General features: G+C 44.8%; 1 protein-coding gene across 13 annotated transcripts in view; it reads left to right on the top strand.

Annotated features, from left to right (window-relative positions):
- The window catches only part of ppp6r2a (protein phosphatase 6, regulatory subunit 2a), a 29,914-nt gene that overhangs the window by 7,225 nt on the left and 1,716 nt on the right, over positions 1–20,973 (top strand). The window contains exons 1-24 of one of the 13 annotated variants that reach the window (XM_086201329.1): positions 167–272; positions 4,169–4,296; positions 6,386–6,555; positions 8,050–8,304; positions 8,720–8,906; positions 9,636–9,773; positions 9,861–9,926; positions 10,038–10,150; positions 10,469–10,582; positions 10,772–10,898; positions 12,453–12,605; positions 13,075–13,302; positions 13,439–13,503; positions 13,592–13,707; positions 13,821–13,906; positions 15,115–15,195; positions 15,379–15,476; positions 15,625–15,682; positions 15,886–16,013; positions 16,099–16,223; positions 16,605–16,746; positions 18,557–18,645; positions 18,805–18,985; positions 20,590–20,700. In XM_086201329.1, coding sequence (XP_086057455.1) covers positions 8,078–8,304; positions 8,720–8,906; positions 9,636–9,773; positions 9,861–9,926; positions 10,038–10,150; positions 10,469–10,582; positions 10,772–10,898; positions 12,453–12,605; positions 13,075–13,302; positions 13,439–13,503; positions 13,592–13,707; positions 13,821–13,906; positions 15,115–15,195; positions 15,379–15,476; positions 15,625–15,682; positions 15,886–16,013; positions 16,099–16,223; positions 16,605–16,746; positions 18,557–18,645; positions 18,805–18,985; positions 20,590–20,700 — 2,633 coding nt within the window. In that variant the 5' untranslated portion in view covers positions 167–272; positions 4,169–4,296; positions 6,386–6,555; positions 8,050–8,077. The other 12 variants (XM_086201326.1, XM_086201325.1, XM_086201330.1 and 9 more) reach the window with 12 other exon arrangements.

Genomic DNA, 20,973 nt, shown 5'->3' with positions numbered 1-20,973 from the left:
CGAAGAAACAAAGCAAAAACAAGAGTATGAAGGTGTGGTCGCCGGCCCAAAGAGCCCCGTGCTGCCGACAATCATTCAGGCAGTCGCGCTTCAATGGCAGCGTCGCACCGCTCAGCAAACTCAAGTGTTCGTTGAGCTCAAGTCAGTGCGCGTCCCCGTGCAGGTCCTGTGCGCGCTCTCGTCACCATGTCGCCATTTTGATTCGAAAAATATCAGTGAGTTTTTCCTGCCTTGCATGCTAAACTTAGCTCTGCGTTTGAATTACTCTACGCGTGAGTACGAAACATACATTCTATTTGTGAAATAAGAGATACTGCTTATAATGCCAAGGTACCATTAATGCTGGGTAACTGGTTTTTGACTGACTTCAAAGACACATTTGACTAACGTCAGCTAACTTGAGCAAGCTAACAGCAGCCTGTGCTGTCGCAGGCTGACCCCTTCTTCAAAACAAATCACTTTTCGCTCACAGGCTAATGTGTTGTAGCTAACACAGCTAGCTATTACTTAGCTGGACAACCAGTGACCAAGGGGGTTGGCTGCTTGACGAAAAACGACATAATTGTACAGACGAAGGGAATCGCACAGGAGTTGAAATCAAAGGTAAGTTTTGCACGGACGGAACGTGTTCGGTTAGTGCCCGCATCCAGCTACCGTTAACTCCGCTGCTGCACAGGGAAAGTTCGACCCAAGTTGGAGAGCAGTTAAAGAGTGCTAACTCGGCTCAGTGCCGTTCGTGATTCACGTTAACCGACCCTGGCTAACTAGCTAACGTGCTAATGAGAGCAAAGGAGGAACTAACGTCGGCTAGTTTTGTCAAGCAAGAAGTTGTTGTTACCAAAGTCGCTAGATAACAGGGTGATGTTGGCTAACTTTGTCAAATTAGTGTTCATCTGGCGAGCAGCTAGACGACAGTTTGAGGCAGCACACCCGCCTTTCCTGACGGCTAATGCTACGGTTTGCTCGGCACCATCGAACAGTTACACTTTCCCGCTAATGTGTGCTTAACTTATGAATATTTTTGAAGGTTAGTGTTGTCCAGCATGGAGCTCCCCGGGGTTTGTCGGGTTAGTTTGAGGCCACCAGGATCGAAGCAAGGCTGAGTTCACCAAGTCAACTAACGTCGCCTTTGCATTCTCTCTGCTTTGGTGTTTTCGTAACTGTTGGTGTACACTATGAATAACAAGACCGAGCGCAAAATTTGATCAAGACACATTCGATCAGAGGTGAGCAGCTACTGCTTTTCAACGGTGGGTTATTTGGTCCTTGTGCCTCCAGGGGGGCTGAAGTAAACAGAAATCTGAGCTCCGTTGCAGGTCAGTTGATGTGCATTTCATGCCAGTGCTTCTATTACAGTTCTTGGGCCACACATACCAGTTTCTCATCATTGTTGGACCTGTTGTATCAACATTTTAGAGACTACATGGCAGCTATGTTTTTAAAGTAAAGGAATCAAGCACTGTTAAAGACCATTGATGATGCCAAGCATCCAGCGCTGTTATCAGAGTAAGAGTGGCTGACAAACCTCAGCAACCACCTCGTCAGGTCCATCTTATGTGAGCCAATACATCATCTCTGTCCTTCCCAAAGACGGCTATGTTCAGCTGTGATTGACGCTGTCAGAGAGGCAGTAATTAAGATATTAATCAAATACAGGCTACACAAGAGTTTTTTCTGTTTGAGTTGAAAAATACTTGGTAATTCTCTTGCTCAGCGAACAAGTAGATTATGATACCAGTTGATTATTATATCCTCATAGTAAACACAATGAGGGATGTCCCGCTCTGATGTCAAGGGCTGGGTATCACCCGCCAACAACCGTGAGTGTCCGATGATGGGACGTTGTCTCTCATACTGGAGTGTGCCAGCCCTATAATGAGACAAGTAAAACTAAAAATATCAATTTCATGATATGCAGTGAACATGAAAAATAAAACGCACAGATGAGACCAAATATGAAATGGGAACATTCAAACTTTGAAAATACACAGTATAAACACTTGTCTGCACAGATGTGTCTAAAAAGCTTTCATTGATGCACTGACTCGGCTGCTCTGATATTTAGGGTGAGTTTATAAATACGGCTTAACATGGCTTCATGTATGACGTGTATACAGCTTTGACGCTAACTTTTAACCATTTAATTGACATGAAAACTTCACATTTGATGGTTGGTTAACTGGTTAATGTGGATATCCCTATTAAGTTATTTATCCCTAATATGTTATTCGACCGTCAAGTGTACACTGGATTGTTTTGGAGAATATTAATGCAGGCCTACTTAAAGTGTGCACAGTACAAGTGTGTATCAGCATATCAGAACAGATCAACTTTCTCCAAAAGAGAGGTTTGGAATCAAATGTTCACAATAGGACTTTTTCAGCAAATCATGCAGCACAGATAAAATGTAACATGTAACCACCAATAGTGACATAAACAAAGTTGAATTTTTACCTTTTCCACAGCGTCAACAAACAGTCGAATGCTTGGAAAGCAGTTGGAAGCCATTGAGTGTGTGCTTGACAGTAACCAACACAAGGGCAAGCAATATCCAATGGAAGTAGTAACAATAATATATACATTTGTGAGGGGTTATGAAGTGCAAATTTATACACTTACAATAGACATAGGTGGACAGTAACTATCTTAAATTAATCAACTCCACGTATTTTGGGTGCATCATAGGTTCACAAAGCACTCAGTATGTTGACATGTGCGGAGTCTTTTAGTGCAATTGTGTTGCAACAGGTAAAATAGAAGTATTGTTCAAGTGTGCCCTCTGACATACTCTGTTGCCAAGTGAGTCACTTGGAAGTGTGTTTCAGCAGGTATCCAATACAACAAGATCCAGTTGCTAGAAGTTGTGTTCTGCACTCTGCAAGAAAAAGAGGGCTCAAGTTAAAAGGTTCCCTGGTTTTCACTGCTTTTCCACTTCCATTTACAGACTTAATTCTGTTTCACAATATCCACCTGTATGTCCTTCACATGTGCCATTGTTCCTCTTTTCCGCAACTGAATATGTGCTAGTGGATTGTTTTTATTGAGGTTGCCTCTAGTGGGTTCTATTTTGGATGTAAAGTCAAGCATTTGCTTTCCAGCTCAGTGTCCACAGGGAGCGCTCCGTGGGTTATTATTGCTCTTGTGTACTCTGTAAATGTATGCCAGATGGACGCTGGTGCTGCTGCCGCCGCCGCCATTGCATTTGTAGCAAAGGGTTCTCCTCAGGAAAAAAGAAAAAGGAGGAAGCACTTTGATTTCCTTCTTCAGTTTTACTTCCATGATCAACAGTTGATTGCATGCTGGCTGTGATGAAGCCAGCAGATGTAAATGTGCTTTGTCTCCGCTGGTGTTAGGTTGGCTAGATTTGCTTCCCCAGTAACTGCTGAAGGAAAGACAAACAGAGGGTACTTGCTTCCTCTCATAACACTTTTCTCCACAGTTTAAGACGCTTTCTCTATTTACCATCTTGTGATTGTTTGCTTATTTAAGCCTCTGCAGTGGTGCTATTGAGACTAGGAAGAGACATTGACTGCCTCTTGTTGAGCGGTTATCTCTAAGTATAGAGTCGAGAGCAAGCACACAGCAACTCTGTATGCCTCAGGTTTGTTTCCAATGCAGTTGAAGTGACATCCTGAGAACCAGCCATAAAACATTCTTGGTCATTTCTAAGCCCACATGTGGACACGTCAAAGCCTAATATTGCAGGTTAACATTATAATTTGTAAGATTTAGCCTAACAAACATCTTTAATATGTATAGGAATTAAGATAGAACAACTAATAGAAAAAACAAAGATCACATCATTCACATTATAGTTATTCTCTCTTGTTCCTTGTGCCTTTGAAAGAATGGCATTTGATGATTTGATCTCTTCAGGTTTTTAGTTTGGATTGTAAATGAAAAATATAATTTCAAAATGTTTGATATCCGTCTTTAAATGTACAATTCTAATGTAATGTATACAATTTAGGACAGAACTTATTGATCATAGCCATTTATTAAAATGATGTATTGGAAGCAGGCAATAACATTTTGCCACCGTGTTTTTCTGACTGTCACATATTGCAAACCAGTGAGTGTTCAGATCTTTGCTGCAACTCACTGTCTCCTTTCAAGATTTGCAAGAGCTTTGTCATCTAGATGCACTGATCACATTTTGCTTTGCCAGTTCCAGTTTTGGAATTTTTTTGTGTGTGACCTGCTGATGGTGTTGCACGGTGGAGCAGTGGTCCTCCCTGTGGCCCCCAGCAAGAAGGTTGTGGGTGGAGCCCCGGCTGCAGCACGGGGTCTTTCTGGGTGAGTCTCCATGTTCTCCCTGTTCCTGCTGGGTTCTCTCTGGTACTCCAGCTTCCTCCACAGTCCAAAGACATCAAGAGGGACCAGGTTAATCCAGACTCTAAATTGACCGTAGGCGTGGCTGGGAGAGCCAATGGTTGTCTGTCTCTATGTGTTGGCCCTGCCATGGACTGGTGACCTGTCCAGGGGGAAGGCTGCTAGGATAGGCTCCACCCCCACCACCCTCAACAGGAGAAGAGGGGGAAGATGGAGGGATGGATGATGGATGGATGGATGGACAGATGGACCTGCTGATACATATTTTTGCCGATTCTGATTTTCTGTCTAAGGACTATACTTGATGGAATATAAAAACATCACGTCAACTTTTCTTCAAACGAAAATTTCCCACTTTTCTTGGCCACTTTCCCTTTGTTAGCCTCCTCAAACTGGGTCGGCTCAGTGGGGGTGGTGGCATTTTAAGTGTGTGATTAGGTTTGTTATTCAAGGTTTTTTCGTTGTGGCTCCCCATGGAATATTTTGGCTGTAAATGTTTTAAAAATTTCAATCTTGATCCCAAATTTCCAGCGACACGGCTGCACTGTGTTCTGGCTGCATAGCCAATCTATGTGGTCCTCCACATAGCTGCAATTAGTTAACTTGTTCAGATTCTGCTAATTTGGTAGTTGTCTCTTGATTTATGTGTTTCTGTCGCACGCGGGTGGAGTACGTGTTTATGTTTTGTCCTTTTCAGGTCAGGTTTTTTAATTGGGAAGCTGCACATGGTTTTTATTTTGAAAATTGATGGAATATAATAGGCCATTTGTATGAAGATCTCTCTGGGTCAATCTGCTCTGTGCAGATTGATGTGCCAACCGTCTAAAACAGCCGCTGTGTGTGGCAAATGACCACTTAGGCATTGGAAATGAGACAGTGACTGGCTGGTTGTCGGTCAGGCTGGTCACCCTGAAAACCAGACGATTCTCTGTATAGAACTAAGCTTGGTTTATGCTTCTGCGTCGCAGCGACCCTACGCCGTCATTGAGCATTCGAAGTTCTGCGTCGAGGGAACACATTGCTCTGCTATTCACCGCTGAGCCGCTAGGGGTGTGGCTTTGTCTTTGTATGGTTTCGGGGGGCTCTTGTTGGATTCCTTGCCGAATTGTTTGCCATTTGGCAGTCTTTATAGGGCCTTGAAGAGGAGTTGTAAAGGTGGTCGTACTTGCGGACCTCCTCGATAACCCTTTCTTCGGCTTGGTCCATTTTTGCGTGTAACTCTCACCACAGAATCTTTAAAAATGGCGGTATTGTTGTGCTAAACTGGAAATGACGTTCTGAGCGGACCAATCACAGTCCTTGACGTTCACGTCATAACGCGTCGACACGACGCATAGTCAGGATTTTTTGGAGGTGCACGTTAGGCTACGGCGTAGGGGTCTGCGTTGACGGCGTAGGTACGGCGTTGCGGCGATGCAGAAGCATAAACCAGGCTTTACTTCCTCACAGCTGCATCACTTTTGTTATCCGTTTCTACACTGTGTTTAGACTCATTTAAACTAATTATTTTGATGCTGGAAGTGTTTTTAGGCCCACTTGAACCCACAAAAATTGATCAAGATTTGATAAGGGAATGAAATTGATTGAATGGCATTGGCATCAGTAAATCTTATCACTTCCCTGACAGTGTGGTTTGTAAATACTGAACAGTCGGTGTCATTCACAAAATACATAACTACAAATACAGAGGCTTTGGTGCACTACGTCTTTCACAAATGGCAACATATCACACTTAAATTATAGCACGCTTTATAAGTATAAACAGAAAATCTTACACAGACAAAGAATATAAAGCTTTCCACCATGGTGGTGTTGAGGATATTCCCCTAAAATTTACTAACAAGTGAAGCCACACTTCTTAACCTGGAGTTGGAGTGTGATGATCACTTAATTTTAAAGGTACAACCAACCAATATCATCAGTCATCATGGATACTTTCAGTATTTGAAAAGATTTAAGCTGAAGTCAGTGTGCGAGAAGCGTCACATCATATAAACACCTGGTGCACAGTTAAGTTGTAATATTACCTTGTTCTTTTTGATTTGTCGTGCAGGTTATGGTGAGCCCCTCAGCGTCTCAACTCCTAAAGAGGCCTGCGTTTTAAGAGGAGACCCATGCTGATAAATGCCAGGCCTCGCCACACTGTCTGTTGTCTGCACAAACACAAATGCCTGCCTGCCCGTGGGGGAGGTCTGATTAAAGATATCCACATTTCATCCACTGGTATGTGTGAACATATTTTGTGCAGTTTCCATCTTTTTGTAATTGTGTAGAGTGACTACATTCTCCTGGATCTCAATAATCTATCTGGGGTTGTTTTCTAATTAAAAACAACAACAACAAAAAAACCAAAGCTGGGTGCGTGAGGTTAGTGAATCATCTAGAGCTCCATCTCTGAACCCATCGGCTGTGTCTGACCCATGAAGGCCTCTGCCAACAAGAGCCAGCATCCTGGGGTTTCAAGACTTCCCATCTAAGCTGTTGCTCATAATTTACAGTCCATACAGCAACTTGAGATGCTTGCATGGAGCTGAAAGATGACAAATGCAAACTGATCACTTCAAAAGTACCCAGTTTGGCACTGGTACTCATTTGGCAGTTTGAAACCACCACAGCAGTTTTGTTAAATCATCAGACTGCAGCCATTTTTCCTGTCTTTCATTACGGCCATTAGGGTTCCGTCTCTTTTGCGCTCCACACGCACCGTTTATGTGGACGCAACCGAGGCTCAAAAGTGGTTGGTCAAAACTATTCAGATGGAACGAGAAGCTTCCCTGTCCCGATATATTGTCCTCCTTGGCTTCAGAATCTGTTCATAGAGATCTCCTCCATTCCCACTTCTTTAGGGCAAATGGACCCTTGTTACTGGTCACAGTATCCATGCTGGCTTGGTTCTCAAAGCCAACATGTCATCATTCATTTATCTTTAATGTTTGCTAAAGGTGTGTCCAAAAAAATCAATATTGTGACTATTTTCCCAAACCTCTGTCCTTTCTCTTCCCATGACAACATTTAAATGTTTGAATCATAATCCACTGAGGGGCGTGCATCGATTTTGAATCTAGTTAAAATGTTTCTCTGATTTTTTTGGTTCCTCCCCCATCAACCGTGACAAACTGCAGTCCCAGCATTCTTTCCCATTGACTTTCATTGTGAAATAAGCGACTGATTAATGGTTAATAAATTGTTGTTGTTGGATGTCTCACATTCTCCACGAAGTGACCTGTTCCACTACCTTAACGTGATCCATTCGGTTCGATAACATTTGACAGACTGAAGGGGTGCATGATAAATATATTAATTCTCAATTCAGTGGTGGGCTAAGTTGAAGAAGCTTCCCCCTTCATCATCGCCACCTAGAAATAGTGTGTGTGTGTGTGTGTGTGTGTGTGTGTGTGTGTGTGTGTGTGTTCTATCATGCAGAAGGCAGCACATTTTTGGTCTGTTTCAAGGCTCACTATGCTTTGAGAAGCATTCTTATATCCCAGCATTGATACAATAATCAGTCTTGTGCAGCAGTTTCTCCACATTTCGTGCTCTGACCACTTTTCACGCTTGAAAGTAGGTTTCACTTGGTCTTTCTCATCAAACCGTCTGTCATCAACAATCAGAGATACTCTGATGGTCCCAGTGGGAAGTTTGTATGATGTCAATGCTGTTTACAAGACCATTCATACATAAACATCATCTTCTCCTCTCTGCTGTCCTGTGGTCCAGGTCTGTGTCCTCCATCACAGTGGTCATCATGTTTTGGAAGTTTGACCTTCACACCACCTCCCACATCGACCAGTTGCTGGACAGGGAGGACGTGACGCTGAGGGAGCTGATGGAGGAGGATGATGTTTTACAGGAGTGCAAGGCCCAGAACCGTCGGCTACTCCTCTTCCTCTCCCAGGACCACTGCATGCAGGAGCTAGTCAGCCTCATCACCACAGAGCCACCCGCGGACCTGGAGGAAAGGAGCCGCTTTAAGTAAGACCCCCAGGAGTGGATGGCAAAGTAATGATGTGACTGGGTTTCATTTGGACGTGTAAATGGAGACGAACAGCTCATGGTTGAGTCAGTACAACCCTGCTGATCTGGTTGATAATCATCATTTGTTGTCACTGCTGGTCAATGGACAGGGAAAGTATTCTCATGGAAAAATGATCTATGAAAGCGTTGAACTAACCAGCGTGCTGCACCTCCTCTTGTGAGTGGTGCAGTGAGCACTGTCGCCTCACAGTTTGAAGGTTTTGGGTTCTACTTGCTGGCAGTATGTATAGACATTGAATGAATTTCAAGTGACTTCAGAAAGACTTTCATTAAATATATGATACCCTTTTACAGTCAGGGATTACACCGAGGCTCTGCAACAAATGTAATTGCCCTGTGTTTTTTTCCTGAGGTTCCCCAACATTGCGTGTGAGCTCTTGACCTCCGATGTGTCCATTATAAATGATAAGCTGGGTGGGGACGAGTCTCTCCTCGAGATGCTGTACCACTTCCTCGAACAGGACCCGCCACTCAACCCACTACTGGCCAGCTTCTTCAGCAAAACCATCGGCAATCTTATTGCCAGGAAAACTGAACAGGTACAAGAACGAAGATCAGTATTTTTTCCAATAAAGAGTATTGTCCAGTATCTTTTATTCACTAATAAGCCACAACATTAATAGACCTAACAGGTTTACTGCCCTTCAATAGCTGAATAACAAGTGAACATTATAATCCTCACAAATGTAGAATTGTCTGGTGCTTCACGCGAGTCCTGATCAAATCTCCCTCAGCATTCGAGGTACTTGTTACTGATGGATCTGATCATTTTATTTAATGCCAGTTGCGTTAAACATTGCATAATAGGCTCCACTGCAGGCCATGATGTCATTGGTGTCTTTGCTGTACACCCCTGTGAAACGACTCATTCCACCATCTTGGTTTGATCCATCTGCTCTGAAAACATTTGAGAAGTTTAGAAGTGCCAGAATTAAATAATTTTCATATTCAAGTTAGCTGAGGACGAACTGGAAGTAGCGAGTTCTGCTGAAAGATTCTGATCGTGATGTGGGCATTGATGAAAGTATTGTCCATGAACACTGAGAATCAGATCAGACTAAATGACTGAAAGGGATTGTGGGCAAACCAGAAATGATGGGGGAGATCCCTGCTGGACACTGGTGCGTGAACTGTGCAAGTGGTCAAAAGAACTTCACGTTGTCAACAAGCAAAGGCACAGCTGTGTAGCAACACACAAGCGGTAGGTAACACACAAGAGTTACAAATGCTTGTTGACGTTTCTATCACAAGCAATCTTTTCTCCTCAGGTGATCACCTTTCTAAAGAAAAAGGAGGGCTTCATCGGTCTGGTGCTGAAACATATAGATGCCTCTGCCATGATGGACTTGCTGCTTCGCCTCATTAGCTGTGTGGAGCCTGCCCCCTTGAGGCAGGAGGTCCTCCATGTAAGCTCCAACGATGCCAGTTATGCACCTTCCTCTGAGTAAACACCAGCCTCTGACTAATGCCATTTTTATGCATTTTTTTCCAAGTGGCTGAATGAGGAGAAGTTGGTTCAAAGACTCACAGAACTAATCCATACTGGTAAAGATGAGGAGGTGGGTGCCAACATGCTGGAGCTGTTGCTGTGATGCTGCCTCCTTCAACTCAGGAAGATATAATTCAGTTAAAGTCAATGTAGAGTTTTTATTCGGGGATTTCCCTTTCAGAGACAATCAAATGCATCCCAAACGCTTTGTGACATCATCCGCCTTAGTAGAGACCAGGCCAATCAGATGCAGGAGAACATGGAGGCTGACCCACTATTGGCTGTGCTCGAGTCGTAAGTTAATTTTTTAAGATTAAATCTCTTAACACTTGCTTAACACTGCTTTGATGTTAGTCAGAAGTTGTTCAGTGTGTGTGTGTGTGTGTGTGTGTGTACATGTGTGCACGCAGAGACCAGTACAGTTGCTTTTCTGGCTTTTAGTCATGTGGTTTCTCATGTGTTTGTATTTGCAGGCAGATGAAACTTAGAACTCCTTGCTTGTGTCCTCTGATGCTTTCTTAGGGCAACAACAAACCTGCTTGTATCTCACCTGTTTCCACTCGCCACTGTCAGCATCAGTAAGTAATGGTACTCCTGGCATGTATGTTTCAGGCAGGAAACAGTAGCGGGACTTCTGAAGAACATGTTTGAGGGTGAGAGGAGTGAAGCGTCTATCGTTAACGGAACTCAAGTGCTACTTACCTTACTCGAGACCAGGAGGTCTGGGTGAGTTCACTTGCCTCTTGTTTCCTGCTTTAGCTTTCCATTCGAAATTTACAAGCACAGGTAATCTTGTTTTTCTGTTTGTGTCTTCCGGGATCTTCTGCACAACAAGAGCATTTATGATGTTTGCATTTAAGGGTGGAAAGAGGATGAAATGCTTTCTTCATGTGTTCATCTGCCCGTGTCCCCCAGGTTGGAAGGGCTGATGGATCTGTATTCTCAGGGTTATGAACGGTCTTACACTGTCAACAGCAGTATTTTAAATGCCATTGAGCCCCATTTAAAGGACTTCCAGCAGCTTCTTCTGGATCCCCCAAAGGTGAGTGCATAACGTGACAAGTGAATGATTGAGTGGATTCGCTGTCATACTTGGTTGTATTTTTGTGAAGTGGAACTTCTACCTGGACTAGACTTGTTGAGTATTTTGATTTTTCTCTCTTTCACAGCGGCTCACTTGAAACTGGCCATTATCATTAGAAGTCATTAATAACGGATTCTTTTGCTTATTTCCAATACACCAATATTTTCTTCGTCGATTATGGCCGATATTTACAGATTTTTATATTATTAACCCTTATGGCCCGATTGAAAAACACTGGACGTAATTGGGTGCTGTAAAAATGTACCGAAATTTGACGGCAATGTTTACTTTCAATTCTCGATCAAAGTTTGGACTCTGATTTTAATCTGTTTTGGTACGAAATCGGGACATTTAAATTTTGCGACCACAGCGGAATCAAAGTTGTCGCGTAGACTTCTTCTTTACGACAGTGTTTTTATAGTCTTTGGAAAGGGGAGAAGCTACTGAATCGATCGACACCTACCATTCCAAGAACTACAAATCCCAGCTACGTAAAACTTCGAGCGTAAAACCTTTTCAAACTATGCTCTCTCACCGTCTTTTCCACGCAGCGCCCCACAGACGAAGGCAGACCGCTGAACAAAAGCCAAAAGCTCCAATAGTTAGTAGGAGACAACTAAAATTAAAATTGATTGAAATTTGGAGCCAGTTTTCATCAGAGGTAGAAAATAATCCCTTTGGCACAGTTTGAAAACGGAGTTCTCGCCTGGGTGTATCCTTACAAAATCCTTGATGTAGGCTTCTCTGTTCGCCCAAATTCTATCAACTTTGGTAAATTTGTGGTCAAGGAGTGGATGAAGCTAATCAGTGGTGTCTGGGTGCATGAAATCATTGCTAGCATAGTGTTTTCCTCTGTCAAAAAAATAAAATATTTTGGCGAGAGTAAAAAAACGTACTTTTTCCTCTGGTTTATTCCAATTTACTCAGGCTTACTGACAGATACAACACTTCTGACACTTGGAACACATTCTCTGAAGTCTCTAGATGTCCAAGGACACCAAGAACATGCATATAACCTTTAGTAAAGTGTAGTAATTACACATTTACTATGGGTATGTCTTTTTAGGCGTTTTTTTTTCCTGAAAATATGCTGTGAGTGGAAGAGGTTAATATAAAATAGTTTTTTGATATTCTCAGTTTTTACATAATTGTGAAAAGTCATATATTTCTCTATTAGGAAAATATTTGGAAGAGCCCAAAAAGCAATTTAATGTTTCCTCAATATTGATAAAGCAAAGAGACTTGAGGAAAACTAGACCGATATGAATCAAGTGATCAATACGATGATGTGCTGATATCATCATGCTTCCCTAAGTGTAGGTGTCAGTGTGCTGGTGGATGTACGAGCGAACTCGACCCCAGCGGCTGACACACGAAGAAGTGATTGACTAAAAAGGCATGACACACTTAAGGACCACAGATTTCTTGAGTAATTCTCATCCTGGATCCCAGCAGCAATTCAGAACCCTGGTTTTGTCAAGTTGATGTATTGTGTTTCCTTTCTTTCCACAGAAAAGTGCAATATTGACAACCGTTGGCGTTCTAGAGCAGCCTCTGGGGAATGCCCGTCTTCATGTGGCACGGCTGGTGGCTGCTCTGCTGCAGACCAGTGCCCCCAGTATCTGCCAGGAGCTGTGTAGTCTTGGCATCATGGACCTACTACTGGTAGACTGACTTGTTGTCATTCACATAATCATTTCTAAACATTTTGATCAATATTGTGTTTACCCTGTGTGTTACAGGGTAAACTGACTTGAATGAGGTCCCCAAAAGCCCGATTACATTATGACTCCACCTGGCCTGGTAGCAGCGGGTGTGGTTGCACACTTTGTGTGCGCTGAGGTTGCAAACTTGCCTCTTGTCCAGTGAAACGATGCAGGTGGATTTGAGCAGTCATTTCTGCTTTAGCTGCTGCTTCAGTAAGATTGGTTCAGCTTTCAAGAGGCGGAGCAGGGACATGTAGTTCATGTTAGTCCTGATGTGACTCCATGGAGCGTGGAGGAAATAATCAGGCGCCATCATGGCTGTACTGGTGATATCTTGACAACTCTACCATGCTGTCAGTGGGAGAATCTTGACTTCTTCTGCCTCACATGTAGTTTGCTGTATGCCTTCTCTCACTCTTTCTGCACAGGGTCTGTTCTTCAAGTACTCGTGGAATAACTTTTTGCACTTCCAAGTGGAGCTCTGTGTGGCGGCTATCTTGAATCACCCTTCCTCAGAGGAGCGGTCCAACCCAGGCCTCCAGAACCTCAACGGGAAGCCCACAGCAGCAGCAGCCTCTGAAACCCACGGGGAGGCCACGGACACTGACGGGACCAGTGACCCACAGACCTCCATCCATAATGCCCTTGTGGCACATGTAGGTGGCTTTAGCGGCTTGGTATCCTGTAATTCCCAGATGACTCGCTGAAACTCAGTCCACTGTGGTGTCTGTAAGATTTCAATGTACTTTCTTAAATTGGTAATTCCTGACTGGCTCTCTGTTGAACCCATAGCTCTTCCAGAAATGTCAGTTGGTACAAAAGATCCTGGACGCCTGGGAGGAGAACGACAAAATCCAGTAAGCAAATTGTTCTCTGGGATGGATTCTGTCTTGTAGTGTAATTGTATTTGTGTGCCTATTGACAGTGAGTACTTGTGAATTACAGGGCTGAAGGGGGCACCAGGAGAGGAAACATGGGTCATCTGACCAGAATCTCCAACATGGTGGTCCAGAACCTGGAGAAGGGTCCTGTACAAGCCCAGATTACTGACCTCATCAAAGGTAGTCATGTGTTACAGCAGCTTTAACACCAAATGAACGAGCGTTTTTCATTGAAATGTTAGAAATATAAGAGATGGCTCTAGTGCTCAGTCAGTACGTTCACTTTGTTGTAGAGCTGCCAGAAGACTGCAGAGGTCGCTGGGAGAAATTTGTTGACGAGACCCTTCGAGAAACTAACAGGAGGAACACGGTAGAGTTGGTGAGATATCGGCCCGGCAGCACCAAGGCTCCTGCATGAACGATTCCTGTTAACTGTCTCTTATCTCACACTCTTCTTTCCCCAGTGTCCAGAGCAGCCAGTTGATAGGGACAGTCTCAAGCAAAGCGGCACAGGCATTGATTAAAAATAAATAATGAATAAATGTGAAATTATCTAAGCAACACTCGTCAGAAGTGTTTCATTATGAAGAGGCCCCGTTCACACAGGAAGAGGTCCACAGATGGAGATAGACCACGTCTTTGAATTTCCTCTGTTTTAATACTTAACGCAGGATTTTGACACATCCTAAAAATTTATTTGACCATTAAATCAACTTAACTTTGAAATCACATTCATTTCTCTCTTGATATTAAGTGTGGTTTTGGGGAAAATTGTGCTCATAACACTGTTTAGTAACCACTAATCTGACAGAGTCAAAAAACATAGCACACAAAGGTGTGTGTGTGTGTGTGTGTGTGTGTGTGTGTGTGTGTGTGTGTGTGTGAGAGAGAGAGAGAGGGAGAGAGAGAGAGAGAGATACAAAGTAGATGTATGAGGGTCCGTGCAATGGGAGGTGGTTTAAGAAGAGTACGCTTTGATGGAAGCCTGTTGAGATCTTGAGCCTCATTGCACCGTTTGGAAAGGATGTTCCTAAACTAATTTACAAGTAATTCAGAGCCCATCTGTGTGACTCGCTGTGCAGTGCCGGTTATTTGAGGGGCAGGACCATCGGTTGTGTGAGGTCATGAAACATCAAAGCCATCCAATTGTAGTGTGATGATGTCACATCCTCGTCACTGGACCTGCTGCCACCTGCAGAGACAGACCCAGTTAAACAGCAAAACAGAACTTGGGCAAAAATGAGAACCACTCGTCCAGACTTTGTCGAGGCAGCGGTGCAGGCGCCAAGATCAGTGAAGGGTTGTTGAGATCATGGAGGAAAAGGCACACAGACATGTTCAAACACTGCTGGCATGATGATCTTAATGTTGCAGATTTAACATGTAATCTGCAGAAGCCCTGTTACGCCTTGTAGGGAGGTGATTTTGTTTTTGTTGTTTTTGTACACCAGAAGTAGAATTTCCTCACTCTTCCCTCTTTACTGTAAGTTGTGGTAACCCATGGTCGTGTCATGTGTACCAAGGCTGCAGGGCACCAATATTTCTGCTGGACAAAGAAAAACGCCAAACGTCTGCTGTGTTTTGCAGGTCAGCACTCACAACATGCACTCGTCCAGCGAGGACGATGACATGGAGAGCCCCTTTCCCAACGACCTGTCTCTTCAACAGGTAGGACACTCGATGCTACTGGCGGCTTGAAATTCACCACCGTCCCGAAACCTACTTGTAACTGTCCCGAAGTGTAAACCTCCTGATACTCTTGAGCCTGTCAGCAGAGCCTTCTTGACCCAAGTCAGAGTTTCACCACCTTCGACTCTGCACTTCACATCATGACCCTTTCATCCTCCCCAGGCCTTCTCCGACTATCAGATCCAGCAAATGACCGCCAACTTTGTGGATCAGTTTGGGTTCAATGATGAGGAGTTCAGCGAGCATGATGAAAACATCAAGTAAGTAGGAACCTGCTGCACTCCTGTGATTCTTCAGTGTAAGCGTCCTCTTCTTTGTTGCCACGCTGATCCAGTTGTCTCCCAGCAATCCCATTAACCTGAAGGATGTCTGCTCACCTCTAACATTCTGCTTGTTTTCTTTCCTCAGTGCCACATTTGACAGAATTGCTGAAATAAACTTCAATCTAGATTCTGACGATAACAGTGTAAGTGTTTTGCAGGTTCCTCCTCTCATTGTGCAATGGCTTCAAGGTGTACTCAATTGTCTGCGTTTCTGCCACTGATATTAATCTGACAGTGACTCGGTAAATGTTGCTACAGCTGCTGCTGTGCGCCTGTGGATGGTTGACACACGTCAGTGTAGATTTGCTGCAGCCGGCAATTAAGCACCGTCTTTACTTGCTGACAGGCCAATGCGGCTGCTTTTGAAGCCTGCTGTAAAGAGAGGATACGCCAGTTCGATGATGCTGAAGAGGAGGAGGACATTTGGGAGGAGAAGGAGATAAACTATGCAACACAAGCTAAATCCAGAACAAGGTAAACCTGATGGCAGTTGGTTTCCTCATTGCTGAGCCTTCTGCCTCTCTTATCGCTTCACAACATCTCCATCCCTCTCTACCAGGTTTGGGGTCTCCCAGACGTCAGGGGGAAGCTCCAGGAGCAGCCTGGAGAACGGAGGTCGGGGGCGAGACTGCGGATCTGAATCTGATGAAGACGAGGACTCTGAGAAGAACACATCAGACACTGGTATGGGGACAGGGGACTTCTCTCTAATGATGGAAAAATCTCTGTATCTGTGTGTTGCCTTTAATTTCCCACCACAGCTGCTCATCCAAACCTGGTGGGTGTATCACCTGGTCCAGGTGGGCGACATTGCAGTGCTCATGTTTTGACTGAAAGTCGTTTGTTCTGTACACTTTTAACTCTCATAACCTGTGTTATCATAAAGCTCAGGGTATGGGTGTACTCCAGAATTCAGGGGGAACCACTTTGCAAGCCTGATGAGAAGTTCTGTCTTGAGTATCTATCTGCTGTCACACTGGAGTGGATCCAGCTTAAACTTGCTCCTTAAAAGAAACAACAACAACAAAAAGTAGGGACATAATTGTTGTGTTTTCTTGTTTCCAGGTCCTGGCTGGACAGCAAATTTCAGGGATTCTGGGGGAACTGCAGCATCCCAGACCCCATCAGGGTGGGACACCTCTGCTGGAAGTGGAACAAATACACAAACAGGCTGGGCCAATTTCACTGAATTCCAGCCCTTCTCTAGGTGAGAAACAAACCTTTCAAATAGGCTCCTTTGACTGGGGGTCAGATCGTTGATCAGTGACTGAATTAGCAGATCAAGATCCTTTGCTAAATATCTTGCAACGTTCCTGCACTCGACCATCTTTGCTGCCATGTTGTATTTTACACCGTCTGTAAAAGCTGCCGTCAGCGAGGACTGGTGAGGTGTACTAGCAGTGCTGATGAGGGAGGGTGGGTCCACAGCATCCATGTTGCTGTATGTCTGTTAGCATCATTAGCTTCATATCAGACCTGACTCTAAAGGGCAGGCTGTAATTATAGCACGTGGACGAGCACAGTCACGCATTAACGGTTCACTGAAAGCAACGTTTCACGGGCCTCTGTGTCGGTAACAATGGTCCCCGGGAACCCGACCGGTCACAGACGTGAGCTGCTTCTGTTGTGACTTTTTCAAAATTTACACAGTGTCTTTTTTATTTGCTTGGCTTTGTTTTTATTAGCCACTGATCTAAGTTCTCTGTGTGCTGTGCTTGCTGCCGGTCAGTGATGCAACTCCCATCCCTTGTGTGATTGGATCATAAATTGTCCAATGCCATCAAACGGAATTGGATGATAAGAGAGCGGATCGCCTCAAGCCTGCCTTCAGACTCGCTGGACACGTCTCCGTGGCTGCAGTGGTCATCAAGGCAGCAATCATTTGGCTCGGAGAGTCAGAGATTATTAATCTGGGACTTTTCTCTGATTGTTTGCCAACATTCTTGCCTTTGAAGGGTTTCATTGCACCCCTTTTGAAAATAATGAAAAATCAATAACAGCCCGCCGAAGAAATTTGCTGCCAATTCGAGATGTCACGGTGGAGTTTTCTGGACTTCACCTCAATCCTTCACCTGTTTTTAAAGGGGAGATACACCAGCACACAGGACAATCTGAAGAATCGTGCAGCAGCAGATGTGCAGTGTTGATTTTAAAGCTACGTCATGAGCTCTGCTGTAAACTCTAACAGTTGATGGATTGTGTTGAGCCTTACACAACCCCAGCAAGCCAGATGATTAAATTACTTATCCACATTCAAGTTATCAGAGGGCCAACTGACTGGAAGTAGTTGGCCCTGTCATGGCTCATCTGCTCTTCCTGCTTTGGCTGCAGATCCAGTGAGTGACTCGTTCAGCTATCAGAGTTGGATCCATTTGGTGTGATAACATTTGGGAAGAGCCTCAAAATTTAAAGTATGAATCCACTTTCAAATTGGCACAGGACTTCCTGGAAGTAGCTGTCCAGAGTACCTCCTTCCCCAGTAGCGCTGGAATGTCAGCCATCAAGGGTGAAATGCTGAATTATTTAGCTGGTGGTGGTGATGGGCCTGAAAAAAGCACTTGGCACACTGAAATAATTGACTCTGTTGCTATGTACATCTGAGAGTTTGACAAACTTCTTAAAGTTGCTGATGTGTGAACGAAGATTCCCCAGAAAAAGTGAACCCTGAAATGTTCTGAATCCACCCTGGGACATAGCCATCCCTCTCTGCAGTTGAGACAAGATGAACGTGAATTAACGCTTGCGGCTGGATTTCAACCGCTGACCACTGCTGAGGAAGGACCAGCGGAATTATCAATGATCATCAACGATCCATGCAACAATTCAGGATCTGTGACCTGTCAGCAAATTATGTGCATTCTTTCAAGTCGACATTCATTTCACGCAAAGCCTCAATCCTAAGAAATCTGAGTGCTTTGCAACAGTTTTGTTTTATGATTCATGATCAAATTACACAAAACCCTCGTTCTTGAAAAGACCAGTGTTTACACTGCTTGTTCCCTGGTCGTGTCCTACAGCTCAGAGACTGAACCCAGGTGCAGCTCTCCTGTGGACTCGGGCAGCAGTGACACAGAGAAACAAGCCAAACAAAACCATGAGAAGAGAGGTGAGTGTTTTTCTTCCTTCTCTGAGCTCAGCTGCTTCACTCAGCCTCACCAGACTGCTGCCATACTTCAACTCCTGAACACGTTTCGAGTAGGGTGAGTGGAAAATGTGGGAATGTAACTTTTCCGGCTCATTTGTTTTGCCTTTGTGTGACTGTTAGATGCTGCTGCCGCCTCTGGTCCTGCGTTGGCAGCAGAAGGGAGGAAGGCTCCGATTGTTGCCTCAGACAGCAGCTCCTCTGGCGGATCAGACAGCGAGGAAGATGCCAGCACTCCCTCCACCACAGCTAATGCCTCAGAACTTGCTGTCACCCCCGGCAACAAGACAGCTGACCTCAAAAGGTTCGACCTCAACCTCGCGATCAGACAGCCCCTCTATCAGGCACTCAGTGACACAATGTTGACGTCCACTATACTCAAATACAAAAAGCTTGTGTGTGTGTGTGTGTGTGTGTGTGTGTGTGTGTGTGTGTGTTTAAATATCTGTGTTTGAAACAAGTCCCACATTGAGGTAATTATAGACTGAACTGGGATTTTAAATTACTGGATTCATTCGCCTCTATGTCAAGTATATCTCGGGCAGTGGATCTCTGCAGAAACTTGCGCTCGTGTTCAGAGGGTAAATATAAATTGAGCAGGGTTGCAGACCAGCGTTTCCCTCGGTACGCGAGCGTAATTGTGATGGTCGACGGCCACTTTTCAAAGCACCTTTCAGAGTTCGTGCTGATACCGAGTCCACCTTGACGCCCCATGTTCACAGCCTTGGCCGACTCTTTACTGGGTTGTAGAGGCTCAGTCCATCCGAGGGTTTTAGCGTCACTGCACCTCTCAGGTGTGCAGGGGTGTGACGTGTCATGCAGGTTAACCTGCTGGTGCAGGTGTGTCTGCGTCCATGTAGGCAAATTGAGGCTCCTTCAATTTTTAGATGTGATCATGCAAGATTTTAGAAATGGAAAACCTGCTCACGTTAGGGTGAAACTGTGTCAGATGTGGACCCTGTGGGTCGGCAGAGCCATGGTGGACGGCATCCTTCCTGCTGAGCGACCTGAAAACTTAGAAAACCAGATAACAAATACACACTTGATGGCTGTTCATGTGCCGGGGGGGTCTGCTGCAGTAACATCTGGGAGAAACACCGGAGCGTTTCTGATGAGGGAGGGAAACGGCGTGGTTGCTTCTCCGCTCTGCTTGATGCGAGCAGCTCAAGGCTGCATCAGCCTCTCAAATCTCAGCCTGTTAGCAGTCAAGGCATCTTGCAAGCTGCTGAAATGTCAAAATGACGAACGGAAAGGAATTTCCTTGTTTGTCACCACATGGGCAGGGGTGGTAAACACGTGGGAAAGCTCTGACCTCTGAGATGTTAGAACTCTCACCAGGAGTTGGAAGTTCTGAGAGCTCAGACGTGGTTTTGACTTCTGGGCAGCACAGACTTTAGTTTTAGAGGAAGCGTTTTGGAGGTGAGTGGAATGATGATCGCCCAGTGATTTGACCCCGTAGCTGTCGGTGAGGTAAACGGACTCACTGAGGTTGGTTTCAGTGAGTGGCGACTCGGTTGTTGATCACTCCTCTGTATCCTGACTTCTTCACGCTCCTACCTGGGAGGTGAGACTCCTCTGCCTTTTCCAGGCTGCGTTAACACGTTCAGACCAAATCTGTCGCTCAGCCTCTGTCGTTCATTTGAATGTTGGAAGGATGTTTAGTCTGATGTCTGTGTGCCAGTACTGACCCTTGGTCATAGCGCCACCTACTGACTGTCAGGTATGACTCACATCCTTCCACTTACAGTACGGAAACAGTACGGTTTGCATTAATACACATCCTCTGATGTTGAGCTGGGTTACCATGACAACATGGCAAGCAGGTGGTTATCCTAGCGCCACCTACTTACAGGTTCTTATGTCCGGGTGTGGAATGAGGGTTAACGGTCAGCGTCTGTGTTGGTCCAGCAGTGAGGAGAGTCCAGTGTCTCTGGAGAAACTCTCTCTGTCAGACTCTCCAAAAGCATCAGAGCGGCAGCCTTCTGAGGAGTCACCCGCCTCCACGACGACTGACAGGAAGTAAGTGCTCACACGCCCGAGTTGGGCTCAACCAACCTATCTACTCAAATTAAATCCACTTGGTGTTTTATCAATAAATGCAAGTCATAATCTTTCGGAAAATGCCAGATGTTTCTCTCCTTCATGTCTTCTACAAACACTGCCGGGACTTCGGTGCCTGTGAGGTCATTTATGATGTCATTTATCCTCTGGGTGTCCGGATTGACTGAGTGATGAATCCATTAATTGAGCAAAATGTGCTTCACCATCGCTCAGTGGCAGGATGGCAAGTGT

Source organism: Aulostomus chinensis, chromosome 4 (assembly GCF_037954235.1).
Source record: "Aulostomus chinensis isolate RoL2024-O1b breed Wild chromosome 4, RoL_Achi_v1.0, whole genome shotgun sequence".
NCBI lineage: Eukaryota > Metazoa > Chordata > Actinopteri > Syngnathiformes > Aulostomidae > Aulostomus > Aulostomus chinensis.
This window is presented reverse-complemented; position numbering and strand designations above follow the sequence as displayed.